This window comes from Esox lucius, chromosome 14 (genome assembly GCF_011004845.1).
Source record: "Esox lucius isolate fEsoLuc1 chromosome 14, fEsoLuc1.pri, whole genome shotgun sequence".
NCBI classification, from domain to species: Eukaryota; Metazoa; Chordata; class Actinopteri; order Esociformes; family Esocidae; genus Esox; species Esox lucius.
The window spans coordinates 30,857,357-30,883,680 of record NC_047582.1 but is presented as its reverse complement, the minus strand read 5'-3'; the positions used below and the strand labels follow the sequence as shown (position 1 = coordinate 30,883,680).

Sequence of the window (26,324 nt, the reverse complement as noted above, 5' to 3'; positions counted from 1 at the left end):
TTCCAGGCACGGATCTACCTGGTGATATGGTGACCGGTCTGTAACTGGAGATTTTCTACAATGCCGGCACATTGCGACAGCCTCGTGTGCATGTTACTTAAATGCATTGTTCAAAATAACCCGGCGTGTGTAGAAGACCTTCGTTTTGGCCATATCATTTGTGGTGCATATTCTATGAGGGGAGAGATATGAGCGGCTCCGCCCCCTATGATGTCCTGATCCATCCAATCTGTGCGTCTGCTTTCACTGTTCAGGCGTCGGCCCGATTGGGCTCCCCAGAGACCCCCTGACAGACAGGTTATTTAAGCTTAAGACCCGTAATGGCCCCGTGAAGGGGCCGGGAGGCGTTCTTTTTTTATCACCCTCCACTCCTGGGATGGCATGCCGCATCCATTACCGATAGGAAACAAAAGCCCAGAGAGACTGCAACATTTTTGTGCCGAGTCATTGACGTTTTTAAGACAGAATTCAATCCATCTGCGGGAAGGTAGTCGGCCTCGTCTGTTAGATGGCCCATAGCCAAAGCGTACCCTTGGCAATGTCAAGCCTCCGTTGGGCACTTACCGGGAGAAGCCGAGTGAGCCGCAGTAATTTTACATGTTCCACAAATTTGCTTCGGCAAAGAAAGCACTAGAACCACGAGGTGTGACGGGTGTCAGGAACCTGCTAAGGACAAGAAATTGTAAAATACTAATGGGCAGATGCTGTTTATTAAAACGGTCCTAGCGACTAGACAGCGGACAACCTCTGTCAGTGTTTCTAAAGGGGGGGGGGGGCGACGCTTTGCAAGAGGTGACCTAAAAAAACCACCGCGTACGCCAACCCCTGCGTGTTCAATTCTGAGATAAAAACCTGCGTTAGACAAGGTTCTTACCTCCCACGCGTTCCGCGTGTTCCTCAGCGACGGAGAACGCGGACCGTAGAACGTGGAGAGCCGGCGGTGTCGCTGTCACGGACGTCGGCGCTGTACGGCCCGTCGGTATTACCAAGTGGACTCGGCGGGCTCACTGGCCCCGGGGCGATTCGCCAGCACACGTGCCCCCGAGGCAGAGCTCTACCGAGGCACTCAGGCTCACAGTCACGGGGGGGGGGCTGGGAAAGCACATCGAGCCCATCCTGTCTCGTCTTGTCGGCACTGCGGGTCGGATCAGGGCTGCACCGCACCCCAGACGGCAGAATAATCAATGGCTCTGCTGTAAGGACATGGCTGACACTGACACCAGAACATTTCAGCGTGGGGTCACGTTCACCGCCCGAGGGGAGGGGGGAGGCGAGCGCAGCGACCGAACACTTTCAAATGGCCTCGCGGTACGTTAGCCTAATATATCTGACGACTTTAGGTAGTCCTTCATCATTTAGTTTGGTTGTTTTATGCATAATTAAACTGACCCAGCTATACGGCCTTGGGTTCCTACCGGGACAAGGAAAGGAAGGAGGAATCTGCAATTCATCATGCAGGAGCCCCAGATCTGGGAGCGGGAGTAAAGCGGCAGGGCTGTGGCATGTCGAGGAGCCGACATTAATAATGTAGGTAAGCAGAGGGACTCACCCCGACGCCCGGCCCAGTTACCATCACGCTAAGTGTTCAGGCCTCCAGTAGCGTCTCTACACTACTGTGGTCTCCCATGTCCTCCTCCCACAGACTCGGCTCAGGTCTCCGCAGCCTTTAATGATTTACCTCCGAAACAATCGGCTGACACCTTGTCTTAACCATAAAAAGGCTTGGCAGCTGTACTGTGATTTCACAATGAGGAAGTGGCAAGGTCAGGCTTTGCCGGGCTCCGTTTCCCACCGCCGAGCTGGTGGGAGGAATCTAAAATTACACCTGCCGCCGCAGGGGCTTAAGAGCGCCAAAGCTCGGGTGCCTTTCACGGGAGGCATGAATGGCTCGTGACGGCACGTCATCACAACAAATTATCACCACAAAAATGAAAGACATTAAACGTGTCGAAAGCACCTTCCAGTGTGTTCCCCCTGGAACAGCAGCAGCGTAGTGTTTGGTAGTCGCCTTTAATGACGTGTTGTACGGGCGTGTAGTCGCGGCAGGGTTGGTTCGAAAAGTCAAGACGTAGCGACTGTAAGCCATGAGGAATTGCGGCAAAAGCAACCGTCATTGTGGTAACCTGTGTGTGTGTGTTTGTCGGAAAAAAGGGTTAGGTTTCATTGCGTCCTACCTGCAGAGTAACTTGGGTTGTCCGGGCATGACCTCCAGGGTGAAGCAGTCCCCTCCGTTCACGCAGTAGTTCTTCTCACTGTCGCTGCAGCGAGTCACGTGGCTGGAGGTCTTCACCGCGGGGGTGGTGCTGGTGGCAGCTGCAGGAGGACACAGAGGGAGGAGGGTTAGTGGGAGAGGAAATGGACCCAGGCGTCCCATTGGTCCCCTGGGAGCTATTTAACTGAGCGCTAACGCTTGGCGCTTAGCTACTGAGGCCCCTCCGCGTGTTCAGCGGACATCCATGATTTATACCAGTGGCCCAAAATGAATCGGGAGATAATGTGCAGGAGATGTAGCAGAGCAGAGCCACGACGCGCGCACACCAACGAGAGACCAGCTTATAGCGCCCGAATATAAGCTGGTCTCACCCTTGACACTAAGTGAATGGGCGAAACGCACAAACGTCTTAAAACCAACTGTACGACACAAAGTTGTACATGTGAAAAATAGTGAGATATACAAGAAATCGTTCAGTACCGTCCTCATTTCAGCAACCAAACATTTCCTATTCCAGTGCCTGGCACTGCGAGACAAGTTCCAAAGCAATGACGACACTGCCATAAACCAGTTATGAAGCTAAACATTGCTCATAATAGAAAAGCACTAAAAGAACTGATATAATGCAAACATTAATAAAACGTGCCGTCGAGAGGAGAAGCCTGCCACAGGATTGCATTACTTTTCCGCCTATCCAATTACTTAAATCTTGAAGCGCCCGTCTTTAAACGCCATTCACCTATAATTCCTAGAAGTTCAAATTACATTCCAGAATGGTAATCGCATCTTCAGTAGCCAGCCATTGGAGTCAGGAGCATGGGCTCACCTGTGATGTTTCTGAAAAGTCTTGAGAACAGAAGACGCATTTCCTCTCTCCTCCCCATCGGAGCTGCTCCAGCCAGCTCTGGCCCACCAGATCAATAGGCTTTAGTCAGAGTCAATCTGTAAGGCTGTAGGTCTGTAATGCCTCCCCACTACCTGCCCTCCCCAAGACTGCACTGTGTGAAAGCCTGTGAAACATTTTAAATGAGCACCCCCCCCCCCCACCGCCCCCTCCGTAACGGTCTCATCCAAACGTCACTTGAGGCATCAGAGGTCTCTACGCATCGGATGTGCAACGCACACAGCTGTCCATCCGACAAGACGTAAGAGCTCTGTGACTGGCGGAGTGAGTCGTCACCCCCCCCCCCGCCACGCACAGCTAATTATGCAAAGAGTAGTTAGACACCTGCCAGTACAAGATTGCATTTGTGAAAAACAGGCCCACTTCCTAGTCTGACACTTTGCTAATGCTGACAGTAAGTGGGACTAAAATGGGGTGGGGGGTCTCTGGCCATGAATCACTGACCAGACCATCTCCGGCTCAGAGCTGCTCAGCACCACAGGGGATAAAGGAATCTGCCTTCACATACTGATTGTCGAATTAACTACCCGTTCCCCCCCCCTGGCTAATTCCAGACAGACGAGGAGAACATTGCTGCACATCTTTTCCCCTTTTTAAAAAGCCATCCCTCCCCGCCCAGACAACTTTGACTCCCTCCTCCCCTATTTGCAATGGTAAGCGGATTGTGACCCGGCATATAGTGCCTGCGTCTCCTTCCTGACAGACAATCGAGTTAGCCTGTAGATTATTGTTGAGATGACGCAATGATTTCATAGGTCACAGACCCCATCAGGTAACCTCTGGTACCCGGAGACATTACCTTTCCACTAAATGCAATTCGGTCTCCGGGGTCCACAGAGCGGTTTCCCGGTAAACAACTGACACTAGTTGAAATAATAACAATGCAACAGATTGCTTGTCTTTCCCAAATCAAATTACTAGCCGTGCTACCATTGAGTTGACCGTGTGCAGCGAAGAGAACTGAACATCAATCAAAAATCTGCATTCTCCTCTTTGTAAATTTTTTTAAAATAAACTCCCTGCAGCAACAAATGCATACAGACAAAGGTATAAGAGCCTGTCCTTCAGACAGTGTGTAAAGACAACTAACAACACATCTAAAGTCCACTGAAACAATGACAATATCCTTTTTCACGTACAGTAATCTGATTTATTACCATGAATACCAACAAATACACCAGTAAATAATCCTGGGGCAACGTTCTTCGTATTGTCGAAACCAACTGGACGGCAAGGGATAAATCTAACTGCAAGCTTGGAGAGGTTTCAGCACTGCAACTAGAAGACGTACCTCTGTTAAATGTGGGTGAATTACCTGTGAGAGGCAGATACTCTGAATGCCATTACTGGGCTCTTTCAAAATATCACCTAGCTATCAAATCCCATTATTGCTGATGAATAAGTCGGCAAGGCTGAGTAGTGTTTCCTAAATTGTGTCAGTATATAAAAAATATTGTATGAAAAATATTGTTCGTACTGTATATCTGAGGCCTGGTGGAAGAGGATGGCTGTGTGGCGATGGCTATATTTACCGGGAGGTTTTAGTTACAATGCTGCAGAGCTCAAGCTGCCCCCCTCCCCCACCTGATGGAAGTAACCGGCGGAGGAGATCGATTCAGGTCCATTTGATTTTTTCTCTTTCTGCTGGTGAATAAGAAACCTAAACCTGGGGGGGCGGAGACACCGCATGATGGTGTCTCGTATCCCCCCCCCCCCAAAAGGCACTCCCAGCCAACCAGTGGGCCCGCTGGTGGATTTCTGCAAACCCAGCAGTCCACTGCGGCGAACGCTGTCTGAGAGGGCAGTTTCCCCTAAGTGTGGTCAAGGGCAGACCACAATGCATTGCGCCGGCCAGCGGACGTCTGTCTCACCATCACATGCTCGCCGCCGGAGGTTAAAACTCGGTCACCTCAGGCGCACATGGAATCAGTCACTGGGACAACGAGCAGAGAACAGAATACGACAAGTATGACTGAACTTGGTCTATGACACTACACAACACTTAATGAGCGTATTTTTACACACCGCAAACTCTCGCGTTAAGTAAAAACTAATTTTCCTTTTTTTCTTTTCGCAAAGAAATCTGAAATGCTTCGGCTAGCAACACAATCAATACCTACAGAGTAATGGCATCATTAAATTGGTTTAACAAAAATCTATATTCTTTTCATTTTTCTCCTGTCAAGGTTACCTTCTGCCTAGATAGTCATTTATAAATCGGCCTGCCGGGAGTCCAACTGGAAAAAGAACCGCATCAACTAAGACAGTAAGGCATATTCGATATCTATGCTCACAGTTTCCCATCACACAATCAAATAACCGTTTTGTTACCGAGACTCTTAACAACCAGAACGAATGATCCACATCTTCCTTGCGACATATTTCTTTATCAGATCTGCGCCAGACATATCGCCCAGCCTGCTAACAGCCAGACAGGCGTTTCAACGGAGGGCGAGCGCTGGGACTCTAGCAGCTTTGGGCTCACGACGAGGACCATTAATCAAAGCAAAGTAGCAGAGTGCTGACAACGCATGCCTCCCAAATGAAACCCTACTGCCATATGTTGTGACTTGCACGTGAAAAGTAGTGCACTAGGCAGGGAATAGGGTGCCCTTCGGGACACGGCGGGAAAGAAACGACGTGACATAAACGGCCGTTACGAAGGAACATTGCGACGAGTGGATAGAGTTGGAACGGCAAACCTTCACCGAGGTACCGGCAGTGCCCTGTTCACCAGGCTTTTGCAAAGTGCCCGGTTCAGAGTGGTCTCGGGAGGCACAATGGTCCCATCGCGATCCTCACAGACCCATTAGTTTGTTTTAAGGGAGTCTTTCGCACAGACGCACAGCCATGCTGCCTCATGGGTGTGCGTTTAGGAGTGTGTGGCTTCTGGTGAGCGAACGGCGAGGACGGACAGCCAGTGGGCCGGCCGGGCGGGCGTGCCTGCAGCACGGGCTGCCAGATGATTAATCATCCTCCCCGACAGCCCAACGCCTACTGGGCAGGAGAACCGACGACGGCTGGCGTGGGACAACAGCCCCTTGACAAAGACTGATCCGACTGCTTCAGCTTACACATGACCGGGACCTAAATGGGTGTTGGTCACTGGCGTGGACCAGCCGATCGAGACGAAGGCAACGTCAGGACGGATGGATTCATTCCTGCCGGGGCAGCATGTTTGGCTAGTGATAGAGGAAATAGATGACATCGCAGCCAACCTGAGTAAAGGGCACCACATCGGCTCGGGAATACAGAGGTTTAGATTCATACCCCCATAAGGAAACGCTTGCCGTCATGGACAGAGCCTCGAGGCAAACTCCTTCCAGTTCCGTAGATTGCTGCTTAGCGCAGAGTTTAAAATGCTGGGCTGGCTTGCATTGTTAATGCAGCCTGCAGCCTTAAATAACAGTCACTCTGAATTCCAGTGACTCTGCAGAACAAAAAAAAAAAAACGAACACACCCAGGGGCACGACCATGATTAAGCTGAAATTGAAGTTAATTTACTCAGATTCTTTCCATTTCCCACCATAACTAACGATAGTGAAAGGGGAAGGATAGAAAAACAGAAACGGTTTCTCTTACAGCTCCAATGCCTGTTGACAGACTGCAACAGACCCCCCTGGAGTCTGTTTAGTCAAGAGCCCAGGTGGATTTCACCGACCACTGGAGCGGTTTATAATCCTAACCGCCTCTCTCATCCCCTTGGATTGTCTGTAACTTCTGGTTCTGGGGCCACAATTGGCAATGACAAGGCAAGGCCTCAGCATGTTAGCTAAAGAGACTGGTATTTAGACTACAGCATTATGGGATACGTAGTACGTATAAAGCCCAACGCAGTGTAGCTGGCAAGCAAAAACGGACACACTTGCAGACAGAGAAGTCTATCCACAACCCCGATCCCTCGGGTCGACAAGCACCAAATTACCTGCTTATCTGCTCTGTTAGAGAGTCGAGAGGAAGCCCATTGTCTAAGACCACTTCCTGTGTGTGTAAAGCTACTCCAGGCTATAGGTTCAGACTGGCAGGCAGGGGCTACCAGACATGGAAAGCATCTGTTTTAATCAGCAGTGTCATATGACCGGCTAATTACTCATGATGTCTTCTGTTTATTTCCGGTCAGGCTTTCTTGCACAGAGATGAGCAGCCTCGTGGTATCACAGCTGGTGACAAGGAATTGGTTTGTGTTCTTCCACACCCGAGAGCCTTTGTACCCCCCCTCCTCACCTAATGATAAAACAAACACCTAATACTGGCAACTACAGTTTTAATTGCTAAGGCCAAAAATATATAACAATTGACACTGCAACAAATGAGGCACGGTAATGTCTGAGTTTCCAATGAACAATCTCTGATCTAAATATTTCAATTCATAATAAAAACAAATACAGGAACAGTGACACAAATCACCCAATTATTTTGTAAAACAAGTACAAACTAACAGACGAGCGCTGCACGGACATGAATTGGAATGCATCAGAAAGAGGTTTCCGCGTTCCTATCGTTGTCAATGCTCTATTCTAGCTTCCCAGAAAACAACAGTACCCGTGAACCCACAGACGCCGCCGCGCATGCAACGCTTGAACGCGAGACGGATGGGTGCCTTGGCAACGCTACAGCAGCCCTCCCGGCCCGTGTGCAGAGGGCCTCCGGCGGCTCTTCTCCCGGCAAGCTGTTGAGTCATTACGGAGAACAGCAGACTCGATTGCTCTCTTTATTCTAGCCCCGGGGCCTGGAGCAACGCCGGTTCCTGCTCAGACACACCGAGGCCTAGCCTGAGTTGACAGACTTTGAAGAGGAGGGGTCAGGGAGGAGGGATCAGAAGTCGGACGGGCCAGGCCTGGAGTGAGAGAATGAGAATGAGGAGCTGCTCGCTTCCCCGCTTTGGCGGGTGACGCTTCAGCCTCTGGAATCAGCCTGGACCAAGAAATGACCGTTTGTCATTTTACAAGTCGATCTGCAAAGTGGTAAAATTCCCAACACTCAGGTTTCTCAGACTCATTAACTGTCAATCCTAAAACTGTCAAAGATTAAAAGTGGACATCATAGAGGGTGTTTTGTTCTGCTATGTACATCCCTACCCTGATTAAACCCTTTGAAAAATAATTCTTATTTGGTCATATCAATAATTCTCTGAGAGAACGACAGGCACTTTGAAAATAATTCTATCTTAGTAAAAGGGACTCTCTGAGCCAAGGGGCAAAGCTTTGGATCAATATTGATTTGCCTTTAAATATTCTTGCCACTGTTTAAGAGGCCAACTTCTCAGTATGGATAAATCAATGCCAGCTACAAAGAATAAACTTCTTATTGCAGGAAGATCTTCAATGACCTTTGAATTGTAATCCATATTGTCACTGCGCAAACACGTCTCAAGGCTGAGGGGGAATCTTAAAATATGGTCTGGGGCATCGCCAACACCAGCTTGTGTCATTCATCTCACTGCTTGAAGCCAGACAATTTGAGGTTGAGGTTGGCCACACCAAGTGACTGTTAGATTGCGTCAACATGCGTCACGTACCGTCTGACAGGGCTGTCTAGCTCACCCATCGTTGTGTAACTGTCAGGGTTCTGGCCCCTCCCACACCAAGCTTTAGATTGATACAGGAGGCTCAGACAATGGAGGAGGAACACACTGTGGGTACGGAAACCACGGCAGCCCCATCATTCTTCTCCGACCCTGGATTTGGTTGAAGTCCTGTCTGACGTATGGGGCCGGACTAAACTGGAGCTGTTCTCTCCTTTTGTCCCACAGTCTGAATGATGGCTGACTGAGTCAATCGGAAAGCCAAGACGTTTATTTATTTTACTTGGGCCTACACAGAGAAATCAACCGAGACCAAGGTGTATTACAACGATAAAAACCCAGAGAAAACAAGATGGATGTGCTCACAGGTTCATAGAAGGATTTGTACAATGAACAGTGCAATCGTTTCATGATTCTCATGTACTTTTTATGCACTTAAAAGGAGCCCAGGTAATGGAAGAAGATACATGGGGGGGGTTTGTGGAAGCAGAGTGTCAGGGGACACAGTGTTTAAAGTACTGCTTTGTGCTTTGATGTATTAAAGAAACATTGAACCTTATTTCCTGAAACACAATTTTTAGACTTACTGCACATACAAGCAAAAAAACTAAACATGCAAGTCATCCGTTGATCGTTGTCTTCTTACAATTCTAAACATTTATAAGACCTTCTAAGAAAAGGGAACCTCTCTATCGCTCCTGCCCATTCACAATAACCAGTGAATGAAGCAAATTAAGTTGAAACATCCATCCCAATGTATTGAATGGCACACATCCCTTATGGGTTTGGTTCAGAGTTTGGATAAGTGATGTTGTCATTTCCTTATGTGTAGGTCAGTCATGACCCGTTACTTGGTGTGGCCCTTTAGCAACCAGCCATCTGTCCTGTAGTGATTACAAATATGATCACATCAACTCGCCTCTAAACTCTCAACTAAATAGCTGCAATTGAACTTTGTTCGTCTCCTTGCAACAACATGCACTTCTACACAGATACTGGAAATGTGTACATCAACTGTAAATCCACATTGTATAATTGACCGATCATATATAATTTTCTTGTGAGCTCTCCACGCCCATGTGTATACAATATATGTAAACCTCGTGGTAGACTGTGTTTTTGGTTGCTATATACACTCCATGACTCCCTGCACCATTCCGCCATGTTCATTTGAGTATTTGTAAATGTACTTGGCTAATAAAGTTGATTCTGATGGAGAATTATGCCAAATGGCCCTTTAGGGATTAAGATAAACAACATGAAGTGCCCAATCGTACTTTTATGTCAGACATAATGTAAGAAATGACTACAGATATGTAAAATAATGGTGAAGGCCAAATTTTGGTTTCAACCCGAGAAGGCAGCCAGGCCCTGTAGCTTTTTATAGCAACGTGCCCGAGAGTAATGTCATTATTTCAGTACCGTGGGCAGCCAAGGAGATTCAATAAGTGGACCGTGACCACGGACAAATGCAACACCACTAATCAGGCTCAGCATTAGATGGAGCTTCGCGCCGGACAATAAACACGGATGACACAGTTGCTGTTACCAAACAGTCAGAGCTATTATCCAGCCCAATTCCATGCTTCCTCTATGTTACAGTGAATCATGTAGGATCACAACAGTAACTCATGAGGCTCAAAAGAACCCGACAAAACAAAAACACGTGTCAAACGGAATGAAGGTGAAACGTGGAATAATGACAGATTGCGGTTGGCGTGTGGTTAGAGAAAACAACGGACGAAGAGAAAACAAAGGAAGGAAATCACGAGCACTGACATTGGCATCAGTGGTGGGAGGTGGGAGTGACGGATGGTGGAATTATTTTACAGAACTTCTGATCACCGTAACTTCTGAAACTCTACTCATTACTAGACTTTCCGACAGGACAGGGACTGCTGTCCTAGCTTTGGAAAGCCGGTTCCGCTGTTCAGGTGCACAGAAGTAGAGGAGTCTTATCTGGGCTGAGTGAGAGCTGCCCTCCTGTACAGAAAATATTTACTTTGTCAATGCTGAACCTGATTACAATCTTGGTTGCTGGTTACCTGGGAATTGTTAACTCACCCTCATTGGGTTGTTCTCATTTCTAATAAAAATAAAACAATTGTACTACTTCACACTTACTGAAATGTATTAACAGAGTATTTGTTTTAGTGTCATTCAGCAGAACACAGAGATAATCTGTAACATAGACTTTTTTGAGTGAGATCTGATGCCATTATCCAAGACAAGACAATTCATACGCATACAAGACAAGTTCATCATACGCGCTTTGACCCACTAGAATTGATAGTTAGCCATGACCAAGCAACACAGTCCACAAAGAGTAAAACATTTACCTTTTGGGCAGTCAGAAGCTGTCAAAAATGTGTTGTATGCCCAAATGAGGCAGGAATCAATGACCAGATTTACAGATGTGGTCTCTGAGCAGCAATATTAATCTGATATCAGGCTTCAAGACTAAAGTTTAAGAATATATTACCCCACCAGCATCGTGGTTTAATGACTTTATTTAATTATAAGCCCCTTTCATCTGCCAAATGGAATGAAGAGCACCCATAATGTTTTGATTATTGACTTGCCTAATTAAAAACTACGTGAGCATCATGTCTGTGGACCAAAAATGCAATGAATCAGGGCATGATTTGTGCTCATCTGTCCCTAAACATAGTCTCAGCTGAGCTTGGATACTCACATTAATTGACCAAAACTGATTAAACATATAGAGGCAAATTTGATTTTTTGCCAGGCAGAAATGAAGAGAAAAGTAATTGGCATGGGATTAAACGAGTCCAGCTCGTATTTCCGCATCATTAAGTTGAGTGACACTTCATTTGATGCTTAAAACTCTGGTCCCTACGCTACATCATTTCTCAGAGGATCTCCACGAGGCTTTGTTGTGCGTTTCTTCTCTGCAACCTTCCTACTCATTAAATGTGCTACATATTGCATCCAATGTTTCGAAACAAAGATGTCTAAGGAGCTTTGAACAGATAAAAAGAAATGGGGAAACTGTAAACAACGAACATAATGAACGGCAAGCTAGAGAAAAGGCTACTTGACAAGGTGGGGCAGAGCCCCTATAGAAGTGGTAGGACTGTATTAACATTGACCGTTTGTCCTTCCCTGTCAACACAGCCATCTTCTCACAACAGCGGTCACACCGAGTGCTGTGGTGAGCAGCACCAGGCTGTCCTACGGTGCCATTTAAAGGCGTGCCAACAATTGGGCAGAGAAATGGCATGTCTTGACAAGTTCCGTGAAGCATAGATAAATGGGAGTTTTTATTTTACAGCAAATGTAAGCCTTGAGTCGGTGCGAGCCTTTCGAACATCGGTCCATCCAGTCTGCTGTTCTTCACCGTAGCACAGATGGAGAGCAGGTATGACATTGAGACCAGGGTTTATACATTGCCATCCCTAATTATTGGGATATCAAGCATTTCGCCCTTTTGGAGCTATTGGCCATTAAATTATAAACAAATACTCGGAGGATATAGTATAGATTCTCTGTTTTTATAAAAGGGTATGTGTGTACACATAAGTTATACAGTTTATACTAAGTAACTGGTTTGATAGGTGCTTCTGGTTAGTCAGGTATGTTTCATCACATCACTTGCTAAACTCATATGAGAGTCCAAACCCTTTGGAGGTCTCCAATCAGAAAAACAACCTGGTAGCCAAGACTCAAAGAATGCACACCATAAAAAACAAGAAACAAACACTGCCCCACAGATCAGGAACACTCCCAGAACTAGTCCTGCACGTGTCAACCACTGCAATCAGCTGTCTGACAGAGGCAATGCTGCAAGACAAAAAACACCCAAAAACAAGATGGGCAAAGAAAGTACTTAAAAAGAGCCTGTTCTGGACAAAAGTAATGTGGAGAGAGGGGACAGAGGAAATATAGCACAAAAGAAGAAAAATTTACTTATCCTAAGAATTCCATTACTTGCATAAGGCCTGTTTTGATATGAAGCAACACAGGTGTGAAGAGGAACTGTGAGGTCACGTTCAGGGCCAATTCGCTCAAGAGCACAAGATGTTTCACCTTATCAGCTTTTGGACTCAAACCAGTGGGCTTTGGGTTAACGGCCTTGGGCTCTGACCTTCCCGCGGGGTCACCTGCTGCTGAAGGTTTGCGTGCGACAGAGACAGATGTTTCAAGTACTGGAGTTTCCGTAATCGGCTTGGCTAGTGTGGCCATGGGAATCAGTGATAATGTTACTCCTTATAGCAAAACACATCTATTGGCATGTTAACGTCTCGTTACTTACAGTGGCGCCACAGCGGAAGCAAACTCATCGATATTTAGGCGTCTTTTTTTATCAGGGAATCCATTTAATGCAGGCCTCGAACAGACGTTATGGTACAGTAGAATAGGATTTATTCCCCAGTTGACTGGTTCGTAATTACCAAAACACTTCCAATATTGGGTGGAGTAACAGGAAGCAGGCCATGTTCACTTTGGCAAATGACACAGTGACGAAACTGACTTGTTAGATTCAGCAGTTGACTGAAACAGAGCAAACCAATTTGTCGCCAGGGTGCTCTAAGGGACAGAACCACACCTGCGGACCCCAGATCCCAGCTAGGGCCCGGGGAGGGGTCCAAACAAGATGGCCAACCGATCCACTCCAAATCGAAGACTTATGTCTCTTACTGGAAATGGTGTGTTCTGAAACAAAAGGATGTCACAAAGGCAAAGTGATATGGAGTTTCCCTGATATTATCACTATTCTGCCTATCGTATAGTAGATCCTACTGTACGTCTTCAGAAGAATTCATTCAGGAGCCATGACATTCAGTACATTAGAAGACCATTGATTTTTGATGCACTTCCAAGACTATTTTTAACCCCTGGATTATATACTGACAGGTAGGTAATAGATAGAGATTAATTGTTTAAAGAACTCTTAAATTCCTACCAAGAGAGTTTCCAAGAACAGCTTCTTTATCAGTATCCTCCCTTTTGGTCTTTGGTGAATGACTAGAATCTAATCTGGACAGGTACATGACAGGTGAACCACAAAATGATCCAGTCTGGCGAGAACAGATCGGTTCCGAATATCTTTTCCCCACCAGACATTGGTTTTAAATACATTCTATCCGTCCTCTCTTAGCCATTGTATTATTCATCTAGAGCAGACGCAGCGTGTTCTTTAAACCAAAGCTTTTGACAACACCTCGCAGTGAGATGGAGACAGCCTTTTCTCTCTCCGAGCTAAAAAGGCACTCAGGATTTGGGAAGAGGATTTATAGGGTTACCCCAGGTTCACCCCAGGGGCCAACCTGATGGCGCATCATTAGGTAATGGACTTTGTTTGATAAACAGCACAATGGATGCACTTTTAAGTGCATTAGTCACCAAAACAACCCAACGTTTGAAGGAGCAAAAACTAAAATACTGCACTCAGTGGAAAACAAATTATCTTGGCCAGATAAAGAAAAATAAATGAATGCACACTTTTCACAAAAAATCATCCTGCATTAATTGCAGCGCATCTAGCAATGTCAGCCAAAGGGCTGACGGTTTCTAAACATCCGCACACAGGATAAGCAAATCACCGCCATGCAGAGAATGTGTAAGAGTTTTTATATTTGCTGAGTCATTTCATAAGGACAAGAGAACGCACACACTGACAGCCATTACAGTAATCCATTTCGAATGGAAAAACAGAACGGTGCCGGTACCTTCATCGATGGCAAAACTGCCAGCTGTCACTTCATTTTAGCCTGATTAAATTAGAGACGGTCTCCTCAGCTGGCCTTTTGCTGTAATGGTAATGAATTCATTAACCCCTCGTCCCTCAAATGCTACCCCACTCTACCAGGGTGTAGAGTAAACACCATGGTCCTCCCAACACTAAATGAAAGCATCCTTAATTGATTTCCCAATTAAATGACGGCATACCATCCACTGAAATTAACTACTGGACCATCTGACCCGATGCTGGCCACCTTCTGAAAAAAAAAAGACAACGGGCATATCCCAAATGACTCAGTTACACTATAAGTAACAAGACGTTAACATGCCAGTAGATGTGCTTTGCTATAAGGAGTAACATTATCAACGACTGCCATGGCCACACTAGCAAACCGGTGATGTTTTGGTCCAATTGTTGGCCAATAACACGTGGCACAGTCAAAGGAATTTCAGAAACGCTTTTGGCCCAACTTATTTGAACGGTTTCACAGGGTCAATATTATGACAGCGGGCTGAATGGACAGAGGACGTGACATGGAATGGACAGAGGACGTGACACTGAATGGACAGAGGAAGTGACACGGAATGGACAGACACTGACTGCATACATCTCTCTAATTCATTCCTGCGGCGTCCCAGAAAAAAAAAAAAAAACATACACATCCTGCCCCGTGACATCTAATGAGGTCTGCAGATGGGGCTATGCAGCCATGTTGTCGGGCGAGTATCACTCGACATACTGATGAGAATGGCTGCGGCAGGACCACACGTACAGAGCGAGGCCATAAAAGCTGCAGGGAGAGAGGCCCCCAGAGGAAGCCGCGGCAGGGCCTCGTTAAAGGTGATCTACAGCCAAAACATTGTCTGTACTTGCCGGAGGAGTCGGTGGTCTCTCCACTGGTGAGGATCAGAGCGCCGCCTGTGCGTAATTTAGTCAGCGCAATGCATGACTACATGTTAGCACGCTAACAAATGTCACGAGAGTAAACGAGGAAGCTCTCCTGTGGGCTGTGTGAGAATTTCAGCTAAATTATTTGGTCTACTATTTTGGTTCTGAGCATCTTTACTGAAATTGTGGAGTAAAGATAAGGTGTAGGAAGAATAGATTTGAGGCACTGTATTTGCTTAAAGCTACTGAAAAATGTCAGGATCTGAAAAACACAGCAGATAGTCAGGTTCCATCCTAACTTGGTCTAATGCAGTGATAGGTGTAAAAAAATAAATCACTAAAAAAAGTTCTTTGGTTGATAATTCCATTTACAATGATGACACACTGTACCACATAATGGAATAACAAGTCCTCTGATAACCATGAGTTTCCAAAGAGATAAAGAGCTATTTGAATTTCCTAAACATTGACATGACCTACATGTGAGCCACCTCATAATGAGAGCGCAGTACAGCAGGCAGTGGGGAAAATGTTGAAGAGGCAAGGCTGACATGTGAATGAAACATTGAAGGGACCAAATGGAACTTCCCTGAGATCATTTATTCATCAAACGGGGAGAAAAGAAAAAAAATAAACAAGCAACATGTCACACAGTCGGAGCTGTGATGTTTAGATTCTAAAATAGTGGGAAGACAGAATTGATATCTCAGAGGGGACATGAAAGTGGTTCATGGTTTAAGCAGTGTGAGTCGACAACTCACTCTAATTGCCATGTTTGGATTTAATGATGATGGTGTGAGATCTGGAAAACTTTGCAAGCAAAGACATTTTTTCTTTGCAAGCTGCCATTTCCACTTGTAATCGCTAATAGAACATAGACATTATATAATAACTGGAAGGAGAACTGGCTAAAGCAATCATTATTTTATTCCTTGATCTTCAACATGGCTCTAATACTGTATATTACAAACACTACATGCCACTATATACTTGAATAGAAATGTAGCCATCTATAATAAACTGACCAATGTAATTTTTACAGAAGTAACAATGGCGATGGAATACTTTGTGCGCGAATCAATTCATGACAGCACAAGACTAAGGCATCTTCTAAATCAATGACCAGTATCAAGCAGGGTGACTGTATACACACCATATCGGTAAAACCATGCGGCAAATTTCTGCAGGAAGCTAACTCACCTTAGACCGCGCCATCCCTTCCCGATCAGTGAAGTTATGCAGTTTGTTTTTAATACAGAGCTAGCCTTAGAGCAACTTATCAACTAGATCAGCAGGAGAAAAAAATAACAAATGCACATTGTCAAGGGCACTCGGAAAGGAGGCCAGCAGTTTATGAAAAGAAATCCCATCTCACAGTGGTCATTTCAAATAGTGTCAAGTTTGTTTTATTAGAGCAACTTCTTCCCCTCTGCCCTCGTTCCTCCAGGTCTTTCAGATCCAGCAATTAGGGCTACTTGTCATAAACATAAAGTATTTTTCCCTTATGTACAATATGGCATATGCATAAAATCTGTTAAGAATAAAAAAGAAAACAAGAAAAAGAAACACCCAGGGGCCATTGTGTGTCTAACACAACACTATAGGAACCAATAAATCTGTTAGCATTGTAATAATGTTTCTGAACCACAGGGACTTGTGTAAATTGATACAGAAAATGTTAATTGTGAAGTCAATCCATTGTTATCGTTGGCATAAAATATTATAACCAGTATAGTACTTTAAACCACAGTGACTTGGTGCGTTATATACTGTACAAGATGAGTACCTTTGTTGTTCAAAGGACATTGTTATTTACTTGATCCTATTAAAAGTTGTCTTCATACATAGTGTTTTAACATCAAGCATGTGTGTTGTGCACATTTTCCTGCTTTTGTATTAAAAATTACATGAGTAGGTACAGTAAACTGTAAATTATTGGACATTACTTTATGAAATATTAGACATTACGGTGTTGTAAAAATGAAATACAAAATAAAACATCAATATTTTAAGAAAAAAAGTATTCAAACTAAATATGGAAATACAATAATTGTATTTGATTGTAATTGTATTTGATTTATGCGATTAAATGCATACCATGTGACTTTTGCTGGTACCTACACTGATTTTTTTAAATGTCCTCATCACAAGACTGTGAGAGGTTTCCTACTTCAGGCTTCTCCAAATGCTGTCACGGCAGACGGGTATACCAAAGACGAAGTCAAGATAACACCGAGACATGGTACCAAGAATTCCACCGTAAACACAATCACACCGAGACTTCAAAAGTTCGAATGAAATACGTCTAGGAGCCATCATTCGGAGTGTTACAAACCTGTCAAATCGCCATGGGAATTAGCGGCATCTATTAGAAGCCATTTAATGGTCAGTAAAAGGCTGCTGGTCTACGGTTTCAAACTCCAACCATTTACTGTACACTTGATAACGGCACTTAATCCAAGTCTATTAAATGTATTAACTGCACTGTCAGGGTTCGGCCCAAAATACATGGGCCCCTCGGTCCAGACAGCTTCTGGGTGTGCAGGTATTTCAGGGGGGGGTCTCGCCCCTGGGCTTGTGTGGCTTTGGCCTAGAAGCTCTCCGGTTGGATAGATGGCCACCTTGACGGAAAACGTTACAACCAAATACTTGCTCGTCTTTATGAATGTATTAGCTAATTTACAGAGGGTTAAAGTGATTAAGGTAGGGCACATCAGAGCAAGAGCAGCTGAGAGATGTTCAACTACCATCTGCACAGAAGACCTTCTGGCAATTACAACAGCTTATACCGGTGAAAACACAAGTGGTAAAGAATTTAATGCTTAGCAAAAAAAAATATATATATTTACTACTAGCAAGATAACTAGCGGTGGCGTTTTTGAGTCTGTTGTCTATTAATATTTCATTGGCTAGGGGGCTTACCTGCTGTGGAAATCTGATCTCACCCTCCTTGGGCTGTCTGGGCCACTGATGGCTGATTTGTAAAAAAAACAAAATGCCAAAAGAGCACATTGAAAATCTGGTACACTCTCCTACAAATATCAATCCGGAGATCAATGTAACTGCCACATGCTAGGTCATGTCCGTGTTAACCTTGTCAACCCTTGGTATTACACACCTGTGATACCAAGCACCAATTCGTTTTTTTTCATTAAAGATACATTTTAACACCAAATACTTAGCATTGCATTCAAGCACTTAAACGAATACCTACAGAGAACAGGCGTAGCGTGAAGACAGGTTTATTTGTCAAATGCACCAAACACAGCGTCATGCTGCACAATGAAATTCCTATGACATGGCACCCGACAACTACGTAGCGTAAGCGTCAAAATAAATATGGCCAATATGCTTTTGGAGGTAGGTGACTGTTACTGAGGAACTGTAGCCGAATGCCTTTCTTGTGTTCCGGTCTCAACAGAGACGAGGTGTAATTAACATGGACAATGTCCATATTTGTCTCTCTTGCCCACAAAATGGCTTCCTATACATACTGGTTTGGTTGAGTTCCGGCCTCTATGGGAAATAACTGTCATTAGCTTGGCGTGAGATTCATCATCTGTTGTGCTGCTGTAAATACCCAGTTTCCTGATGACTGTGAAGACGATAGCTGAGGGGGCTATTTAAAGGCTTATTTAAAGAAAGGCTTATTTTAAGAAAAGGAAGAACCATTGGCTGTATATGCATGTTATCAGTCAAATTGAGGTTGAGACTCTTCTGTGAATACATTTCAAAGCCCAGTTTGCCGGCCTGCAGCAAGGTAGTATTTTATAGAAATGTCAAACTACATTATAAACCATTGTAAAGCAAGGCGTCAAAACCTAAACAGTGAGGACAACGTGACAATGGAGGAAGCCAGAGAACTTCTACATTTTTTTTAGTTAAGCCCAAACTGGAATAACACACAAAGTTAATCCCCATTGCAGAGAAGAAACTCCATTCAAATGTGATAACGAGGATGGCTGATTGTATCTCTGTAATATTATAGCCAAGCATGCCCTGTATTTCAAACATTGAGAACGTTTGCATGGAGAAGATATGGTAATTATTTCAGGGAAAGGTCCTGCCAAACAATGACAGGTATGTCGTAGATGACCTATGAAACACAACTACTCCAATACACACATGAAGCAATATAAGGCAGGATACCAGAGACAGGCAACTTAGGCACTCTTCCACAGAGAATGACATGTTACCCGTATTGGCTAATTCATTAGCTTTCTTCCTGTTTTCTAATTTGTTCAATGATGCAAAGGCAGCAACGAATCACTATCACTTTCACTATGCTTCCTGACTGGACAGCTGACCCGCTCTGTGAGTATTGATTTGGTCTGAGATTACAAAAGCAGACGATCACATTTCCAATTTAAACCCCCAAAAATTGATCACGCAGCTCTTTGATTTGACTAATGAGTTCATATGACTCAGAGACACAATCTTTGCCTTTTCGATTTCTAAAATGTGACTCCGTTGTGATGGAATACGTTTTATAACGCAATCAGGGCCTAAGTAGAGCTGTGAACTTTGGCCATTACTGATTGACTGGCAAATTTATGACACCAAAGTTTCTGTTCCATTCGAGAGTGGTCCTTGGCTCTCAAGCCACTAAAACACGGGCGAAGGTCACCTGTCAGAGTGAAGACATCTCAACCAAATCTCTTCCCTTTCATCCATAATCTAATCATCCCTTTTCCAACAATAAAGCATGGAAAGACTAATGTGTATGAAGACAATGCAAAGCTGGCCGCAAAAATAACCTCAACCTTTTGTACCCGTCACCGAGAACCAGAGCCACAATGCCCAAGGATCAAATATATCCACAGTCATTCAACCACATCATCAAAATTAGGACAAGCACTGGGAACTTTTAGAATAATTGTTATTTTATTTAAGAATTTCATCTCACAAGGAATGCGGAAATAATGCTCAGCAAGAGGACAAAAGTGCCTGTCGAGACTGGCAGCATTCAAGTTGTTATAACTCTGCTGGCCCTCAAAGTCACTGTAAAGAGACGTTGCAGGCAGATTGCATTACTGGGATTGTCTCGCTCTGTGGCTGAGATGGAGGGGGGAATCAATTAGCCTCCAGCAGGCTCTGACCTTGAAATGGAGCCTCAGCCTGGCAGGAGGAAGTCTCACTACACCGCATGATTTCATACGAGGAAGTTGCACATTATCAGCTATTGATTATTCATATCTTCACATGACTGGAAATCATGCCCGGTTAGCAACGAGGGACTCCGGGCTGCTCACTTCCTTAGCCACGTGGGCTAACTTGGAACATGCAGATGGGAATACATGCACATTCCTTCCTACTTTTTGTTAACACACCGAGGGGAAATGTATGTAAGGACTAGTATTGTATTAACAGAACCATATTTAACCACACATTACGTGGCATGCTGTATACTGAATGGTGAAGAGATGTGTTCCACGGAGAACTGGCTGGACCTTTAAGTGGAAACAGCCTGTAGTGGTTTCTAAAGAGAGTTTCTGTTTCCTACGCACATCCAGGTAGGCTGTTCATTCTTCCAAGGCTTAGTCATTGCCACTTGCGTCGTACTTAACAAGTCACGGCACGTTTGCTTTCAGCCACAGGCGCTGTCCCCGCACAGGGTTGCATAATAGAGAACAACATCAAGCTGCTATAAAAGCCTTCAAAGAAGTCACGATACAAAGGAGAGTAAATAAAGTTTGTAGACTGGAATGAAAACGACTCCAACTGAGTGTCGTAACGCGCAGGGCCCCTGTTCATTCTGACACAATTCGGTCGGCTGTTGTTTGACAGTGACAAACATCCAACCACATAATCTGGCTCCCTTAACACTGAGAAGATTTGAGAGAGAAGACTCGTGGGATGATTTGTGAGCGTCTACGATCCGTCTTAAAACATCCGAAACTCTCACACAAGGTACCCCAGAACACATTTACTCAGAACAAGACCAAACCCCCCCTCAAAATACCTAGCGCAAACTAACACACAATTTTATAGCAGATACAAAGTGTGGCGTACTTACGGAACCTAGGGACAATAATGTCATTAGACTCCACGGTTGTTTTGGGGTACGGGGTTGATGTTGCCTTGCCCACTGGTTTTGGGGTGGTGGGGTTCCCGGGTTTCGTGGGCGGGTTAGTGCGATATGTCAGTGCGGAGGTGGGGCTATACTGAGTCACCACGGGAGACCCTGGGCTGTGCTGCCCTGTGGTGGTCATCGGTGTCACCAGGGTCGGGGAGGAAGGGTGGGGAAGTAAGAGCGGCAGGTCCTTTGTGGGGTCGGCGATGACGAGGAAGGGGTTTTGCTCCATGCGGTCGGGGTCCAAGTGGGTGGGTGGCTCATACTCAAAGATTTTGTCCACGAAGACCCACTTGAGGCCGGCCGTACAGAGGGCCAGACTGAGCAGGCAGGCCAGGATGGGCACGATGCAGATCTTCTCCGAGCGCAGGCACCGCAGCACCGGTTCCGTCCCCACGCACACGCAGCAGGTCCCGGCCAAGCCCAGGAGCCCCGGGGGGCCGGCTCGCCCTCCGTCTCCATGGTCACCGCCTCCCTCGGGGTCCTCGTCCCCGCCCTCTCCACCTGCCACAGGCTCTGCCAGCGCCTCCTTGGGGGCTCGTCCGGGATCGGCACAGGAGCGGGTGGGGGACACTGATCCAGGATGGGCGAACAGCTCAGCGGAGGACTCCTCTGCCTCCACTCCCTCGGTCATCCTCTCTCTTCCTCTCTCTCTCTCTCACTCTCTCTCTCTCTGACAGAAAGATCTCTGGGTGCCTGGACTCTCAGCTCAAAGCTCTACACAGCAGCGGGCGTTGTAAAGTGTGTTGTCCATTATCAGATTGCAGTGATGCGCAGGGTGGGAGGCGGAGCAGGAGGATGCTTTTCACAGCAGCGCCGGGTAACCTTGTTAACGTCTGGGAAGCCAACCGACCGGACTTCCGCGCCAGGGACCAAGGGAGCTCTTCCTCGCAGGGTCACACTCACGTCATTCCCACAGGAAAAGCGCACGCAAAACAAGTCCGGGAATAGAAGCAGCAAAATGAGCGCAGACGCGCACGAAAAGTAGCCAGGGAGACAGGAGAGCTCTGGTCCGTTAGGTGCCTTCGCCGGTCCGGTTGACTTTGGATGCAGCTCCCCGCGGTGGGATGAGCAGTGAGCGGACTCACCTGAGGACTTGAGGAGCGGCACCGGCCGCTGTTTCGAAACCGCGGGCAGGACGGGGCTGCAGCGCCCGGTACAGGGCAGACAGGCAATGTGGCGGCGCAGGCGTCATGCTGTCCGACCGCGGTCTTCAAGCAGCAGCCGCGTGGGGCTGAATCGTCGGCGAGCAGCAGGTGCCCTTCCTCTCGGTGGCACGGGAGAGACAGATCACTTATGGAGAGAGGAGAAAGACGTGCTCGTGCAGAAAAGACGGCAAAGTCCGGATACTCCCCTTATTCTTTCACTCACCCCTCCTCTTCTCTTCAGCCTCTCTCTCTCTCCCACTCAGTGTTTCTCTCCACACACAAACTACACACTGTTCCACTGTCTTCACAGGCTGCTCCCAGTGAACACAAAGCACACAGCTAAGCAAGTTCGTACATGATCCAATTATGGGAAATGGCAACGAATCACAGGCAAGCAGACATCTCTCGCTCTCGCTCGCTCGCTCTCTCTCTCTCTCTCTCTCTCTCTCTCCTCCTTTCTTCTCTTTCTCTATCTTACTGAACCATTGATTATGCTAATGTAAAAAGAGTGTTGTTTTTGTCAAAGGGTGGGAGCCAGAGAAACAGACATATGATCCGTCCCAAAGGGATTTAGCTATTGTTTTACGGCTCCTATCAGATATCTTCCTTCAGAGTGAATGAATGGGGGGGGGGAATGTGCCGCAATACTTCAACTCACCTTCAAAGACAATATATCCCTCACCTAGTTCACCAAGCAGCTAGTTTATTCTGTCTCATGTTGATGGTGGATGGGATACAGGTATTTAGTAGGCGTAAAATCTCTCCTTTGCTTTCAATAATTACATTTACGGTTACAGCCCTCTGAAGCGCTGTCACAGGAGACCGTTAAAGGCTGTCCGGAAGCACCACTGACTAGACATCAATATTGGATGAGGTACTCATTTAGGTGTAACGGCAGCAGGAGAAAACCCTGGCATTCTATTAAAATGTACAGTCTTAGCGATGTGGGGAGCGTGACTGTGTAATCAACAGACCTTTATTAGATATTGCTAAAACCCCTTACACGTGTGCTTTGGTTGAAAGGATCTATAATAATAAGTTCAGAGTTCAGTGACGAAGCTTGACGACAGGCATTTCAACTTAAAACAACCAAGAGGAGAGTCGCACCACCATCTAGTTTTAATTAGTATCAATATGACACAAGTGCAAAATATTATTATATATGCATAATATTCTTAATAACTCATCCTATATAAGCCCATTTCACAGCTACCATGATAAGGTTATTTTCTCTACAATCACTAACATCTTACTGGTGTTTCGCTTTAAAGCTTTTGTGTGGAAATAAAGGTTAGAAGTCCAAACTTCAGACAAGTCACTCAAAACAAAACAAGAGATTGGGAAATAAAATGCACTAAATCTGCCGTCTTAACTCCGGAGTAATTAGCGCCAGAAGTGTGTCTTCCCAGAGGGAATCCTCGCCGTACCTTCTTATGGGTAAAACTCATTAGACGTCCAAGTTAGCCACGGGATTAGACCGCTCATTCACATAAGGCCATTCTTATGGGAACAACTGTTCTCAGTAATGTGTTAGCCCGCTGCGCCCCAGACCAGTGCAGAACATCCATGGTCTGTATTGTTCGTGACACGGCCCAGGGCTATTTGCTGAGCCCCCCTCAAATCGCGGCTCCCACAATGCAAGGGGAACCAGGATTAGAAAATCCACATTTGTATGGCTGGCTTCAGCACAATCTCCTAACGATTTTGAACAGCGACAGATAGACAAGCCCCCCACCCCACCCCCCCAACCCCACCCCCACCCCACCCCCACCCCCAGTGAGCTGTTAAGCTCTTTTCCCCCTGGTGCTAACGTGCTGGGAGGACAATCCAGAAGACTGCCGTCTGAGGGGGCAAGAGACCGAAGTGGGGGGGGGGGGGGGTCTAAGCCGGAGCAGGGCCACGGTCAGAGAGGTCAGGTCAATGCCACACAAATGACCCTCTTCAATCTTCAAGAGGAATTAATACCGGTAATGGTATCAAATGGCCAGTACAGTGGCTTCCTGTCAGGTGACCATACTAATCCTCTTTAGTGGGTGTCTGTAGATACTCTAGAGCACACGGATCCCACTGAAAGAGAGGTACGCAAGAGGCATATTTTATTCAATACCACCTCATTTTGCTGAACGAGAGGCATGCATTAGTGCAGACTTTAATTAGAGCTACGCACGATGAGGCCCTTCGAGAGGCCTCGTCGTTGGGCACTGAGACGGCTCTGCAAACCCACTGATGTCTTGGAATAATATTAAAGGTGTTATGAAATAAACTCAATATGGAGGGCGGGGAAAACTAATCTAATACCACAAAATGTCTAGGGGCTCAATTACTTTCAAGATGCTACAGATTGGACCACATAGAAAGGAAGAGGAAAGATAATGTAAGACACTGAAACGGCATTTAAAACGAGACAGATGAATGTGACATTTAACAAGCACACATTCAAAGGAGCCAGTGAACTGTAGTCATACTAATTTGTAGGACAGTAAAACAGGAATATCTATAGGAACAAAAAACTCGGGGAAATGACTTTGCCACGAGGTTGATTCGTTGGTTTGGGGTCACATTACACCTAAACTAGTGGAGGTCAAAGGTTAAGCTGAAAAGTGTTGCCAACTGTGCTTGGATTGACGGATCAATGTATGTGCTCTTTAGGTAAGTCTATTTAAAAAATAGTTGCATAATGTATGTTCAATATATTTCTGACCAGAAAGTGATAGACATTGAAATGTGGTTTCTGAACTTGTTACAAGGGACAGACTTTTTTTGTAATTTTTCTGGGAATCTATTGTAATCAAACATTTTATGTAATAATCATCTGTATCACTAAATGCCCTTTTAAGAGGTCAATCTGTCGGCTCCAACTATGAAAATGTGTTGCAATAAACGTGCAAAATCTTAAAATGTGACCAGCAACTGAAAATGAAAAGGATAACCTCGTCTGCAGTAATTATTCTGCCGTTAAATGGAAATAAATGAATTTTCTTTTACATGCAGTCTTTTTTACAGAAAGTTCTATCTATTATTTATTGTAGAGGAGATGGAGGGACCTGACCTAGAAAAACCTCAGGCAGAGTATCTGCCTATTGGCAGCCAGAAGGTTAGTGGTGCATTAGGAGATGAGAAGGCGCTTTCTTGCCAAAAACAGCCATGCATAACTTTTATTAACAAACACGGGACGCGGTCTCAGGGGAGGCAGGGCGGAACTCAATAACGGGCCCATCTCTGCTGACGCTCCAACAATGAGGAGCTTTTAAAGAAATAGTGGGACATTTTTCGGCAGAGACGCAACAGAGCGACGGGCGTCCTCAAAGTAAGCAACCGATTTCTGTCACGTCATCCATGGTGGAATCTCCTGTGATTATCAGTTGACCGTGACAGTTTGTAACACCAAAGTGGCACAGAGCAGGCAATTATAAGGCTGGGTGTTCCAAAAAGTAGAAAATGGCCGCTCGATAGCCCTAACCCAAGCTCCTTGCACTGGCATTGATGTGACATGATAGTGGGACACTAGAGTCCCAGTGGGACATGAGGGATATAGTTTGGGGCCGATTGGTCAGCCAGTCCGATGCCATCCGCCCCCCCCCCCACACACACACACACGAGCACACACTCCGCCACGTCCCACCGCCGTCAGTAATGGAGCCGCAGGCAGGAAGTCAGTCACTCGTTCGACGGGTGGGGGTGGGGGGGTGGGGGCTCCATTATCATTAGTCTCGTTGTGTAGCGCGGTCCTCAAGGGCTGGCAGAGGAGGGGAGATTGAGGAGGGGTTCAGCACCGCTCAACGGGACAGCTCCTCTGTGGCGCAGTGTCTCGATGAGTCAGGAAACAGCAGGCTAGTGATAATCTACTGATGTCTGTCTGGGGAAAGG

At 45.9% G+C, this 26,324-nt stretch overlaps 1 protein-coding gene across 9 annotated transcripts in view; it reads right to left on the bottom strand.

The window, feature by feature from the left end:
* Window positions 1–26,324, bottom strand: part of nrg1 (neuregulin 1) — a 93,953-nt gene that overhangs the window by 12,915 nt on the left and 54,714 nt on the right. For 7 of the 9 annotated variants that reach the window (XM_020053658.2, XM_020053657.2, XM_020053659.2 and 4 more), the window contains exon 4: window positions 2,175–2,313. In XM_020053658.2, coding sequence (XP_019909217.2) covers window positions 2,175–2,313 — 139 coding nt within the window. Of the gene's footprint in view, window positions 1–2,174; window positions 2,314–3,038; window positions 3,099–21,252; window positions 22,757–26,324 lie in introns of those variants that run through there. The other 2 variants (XM_013137266.4, XM_020053662.2) reach the window with 2 other exon arrangements.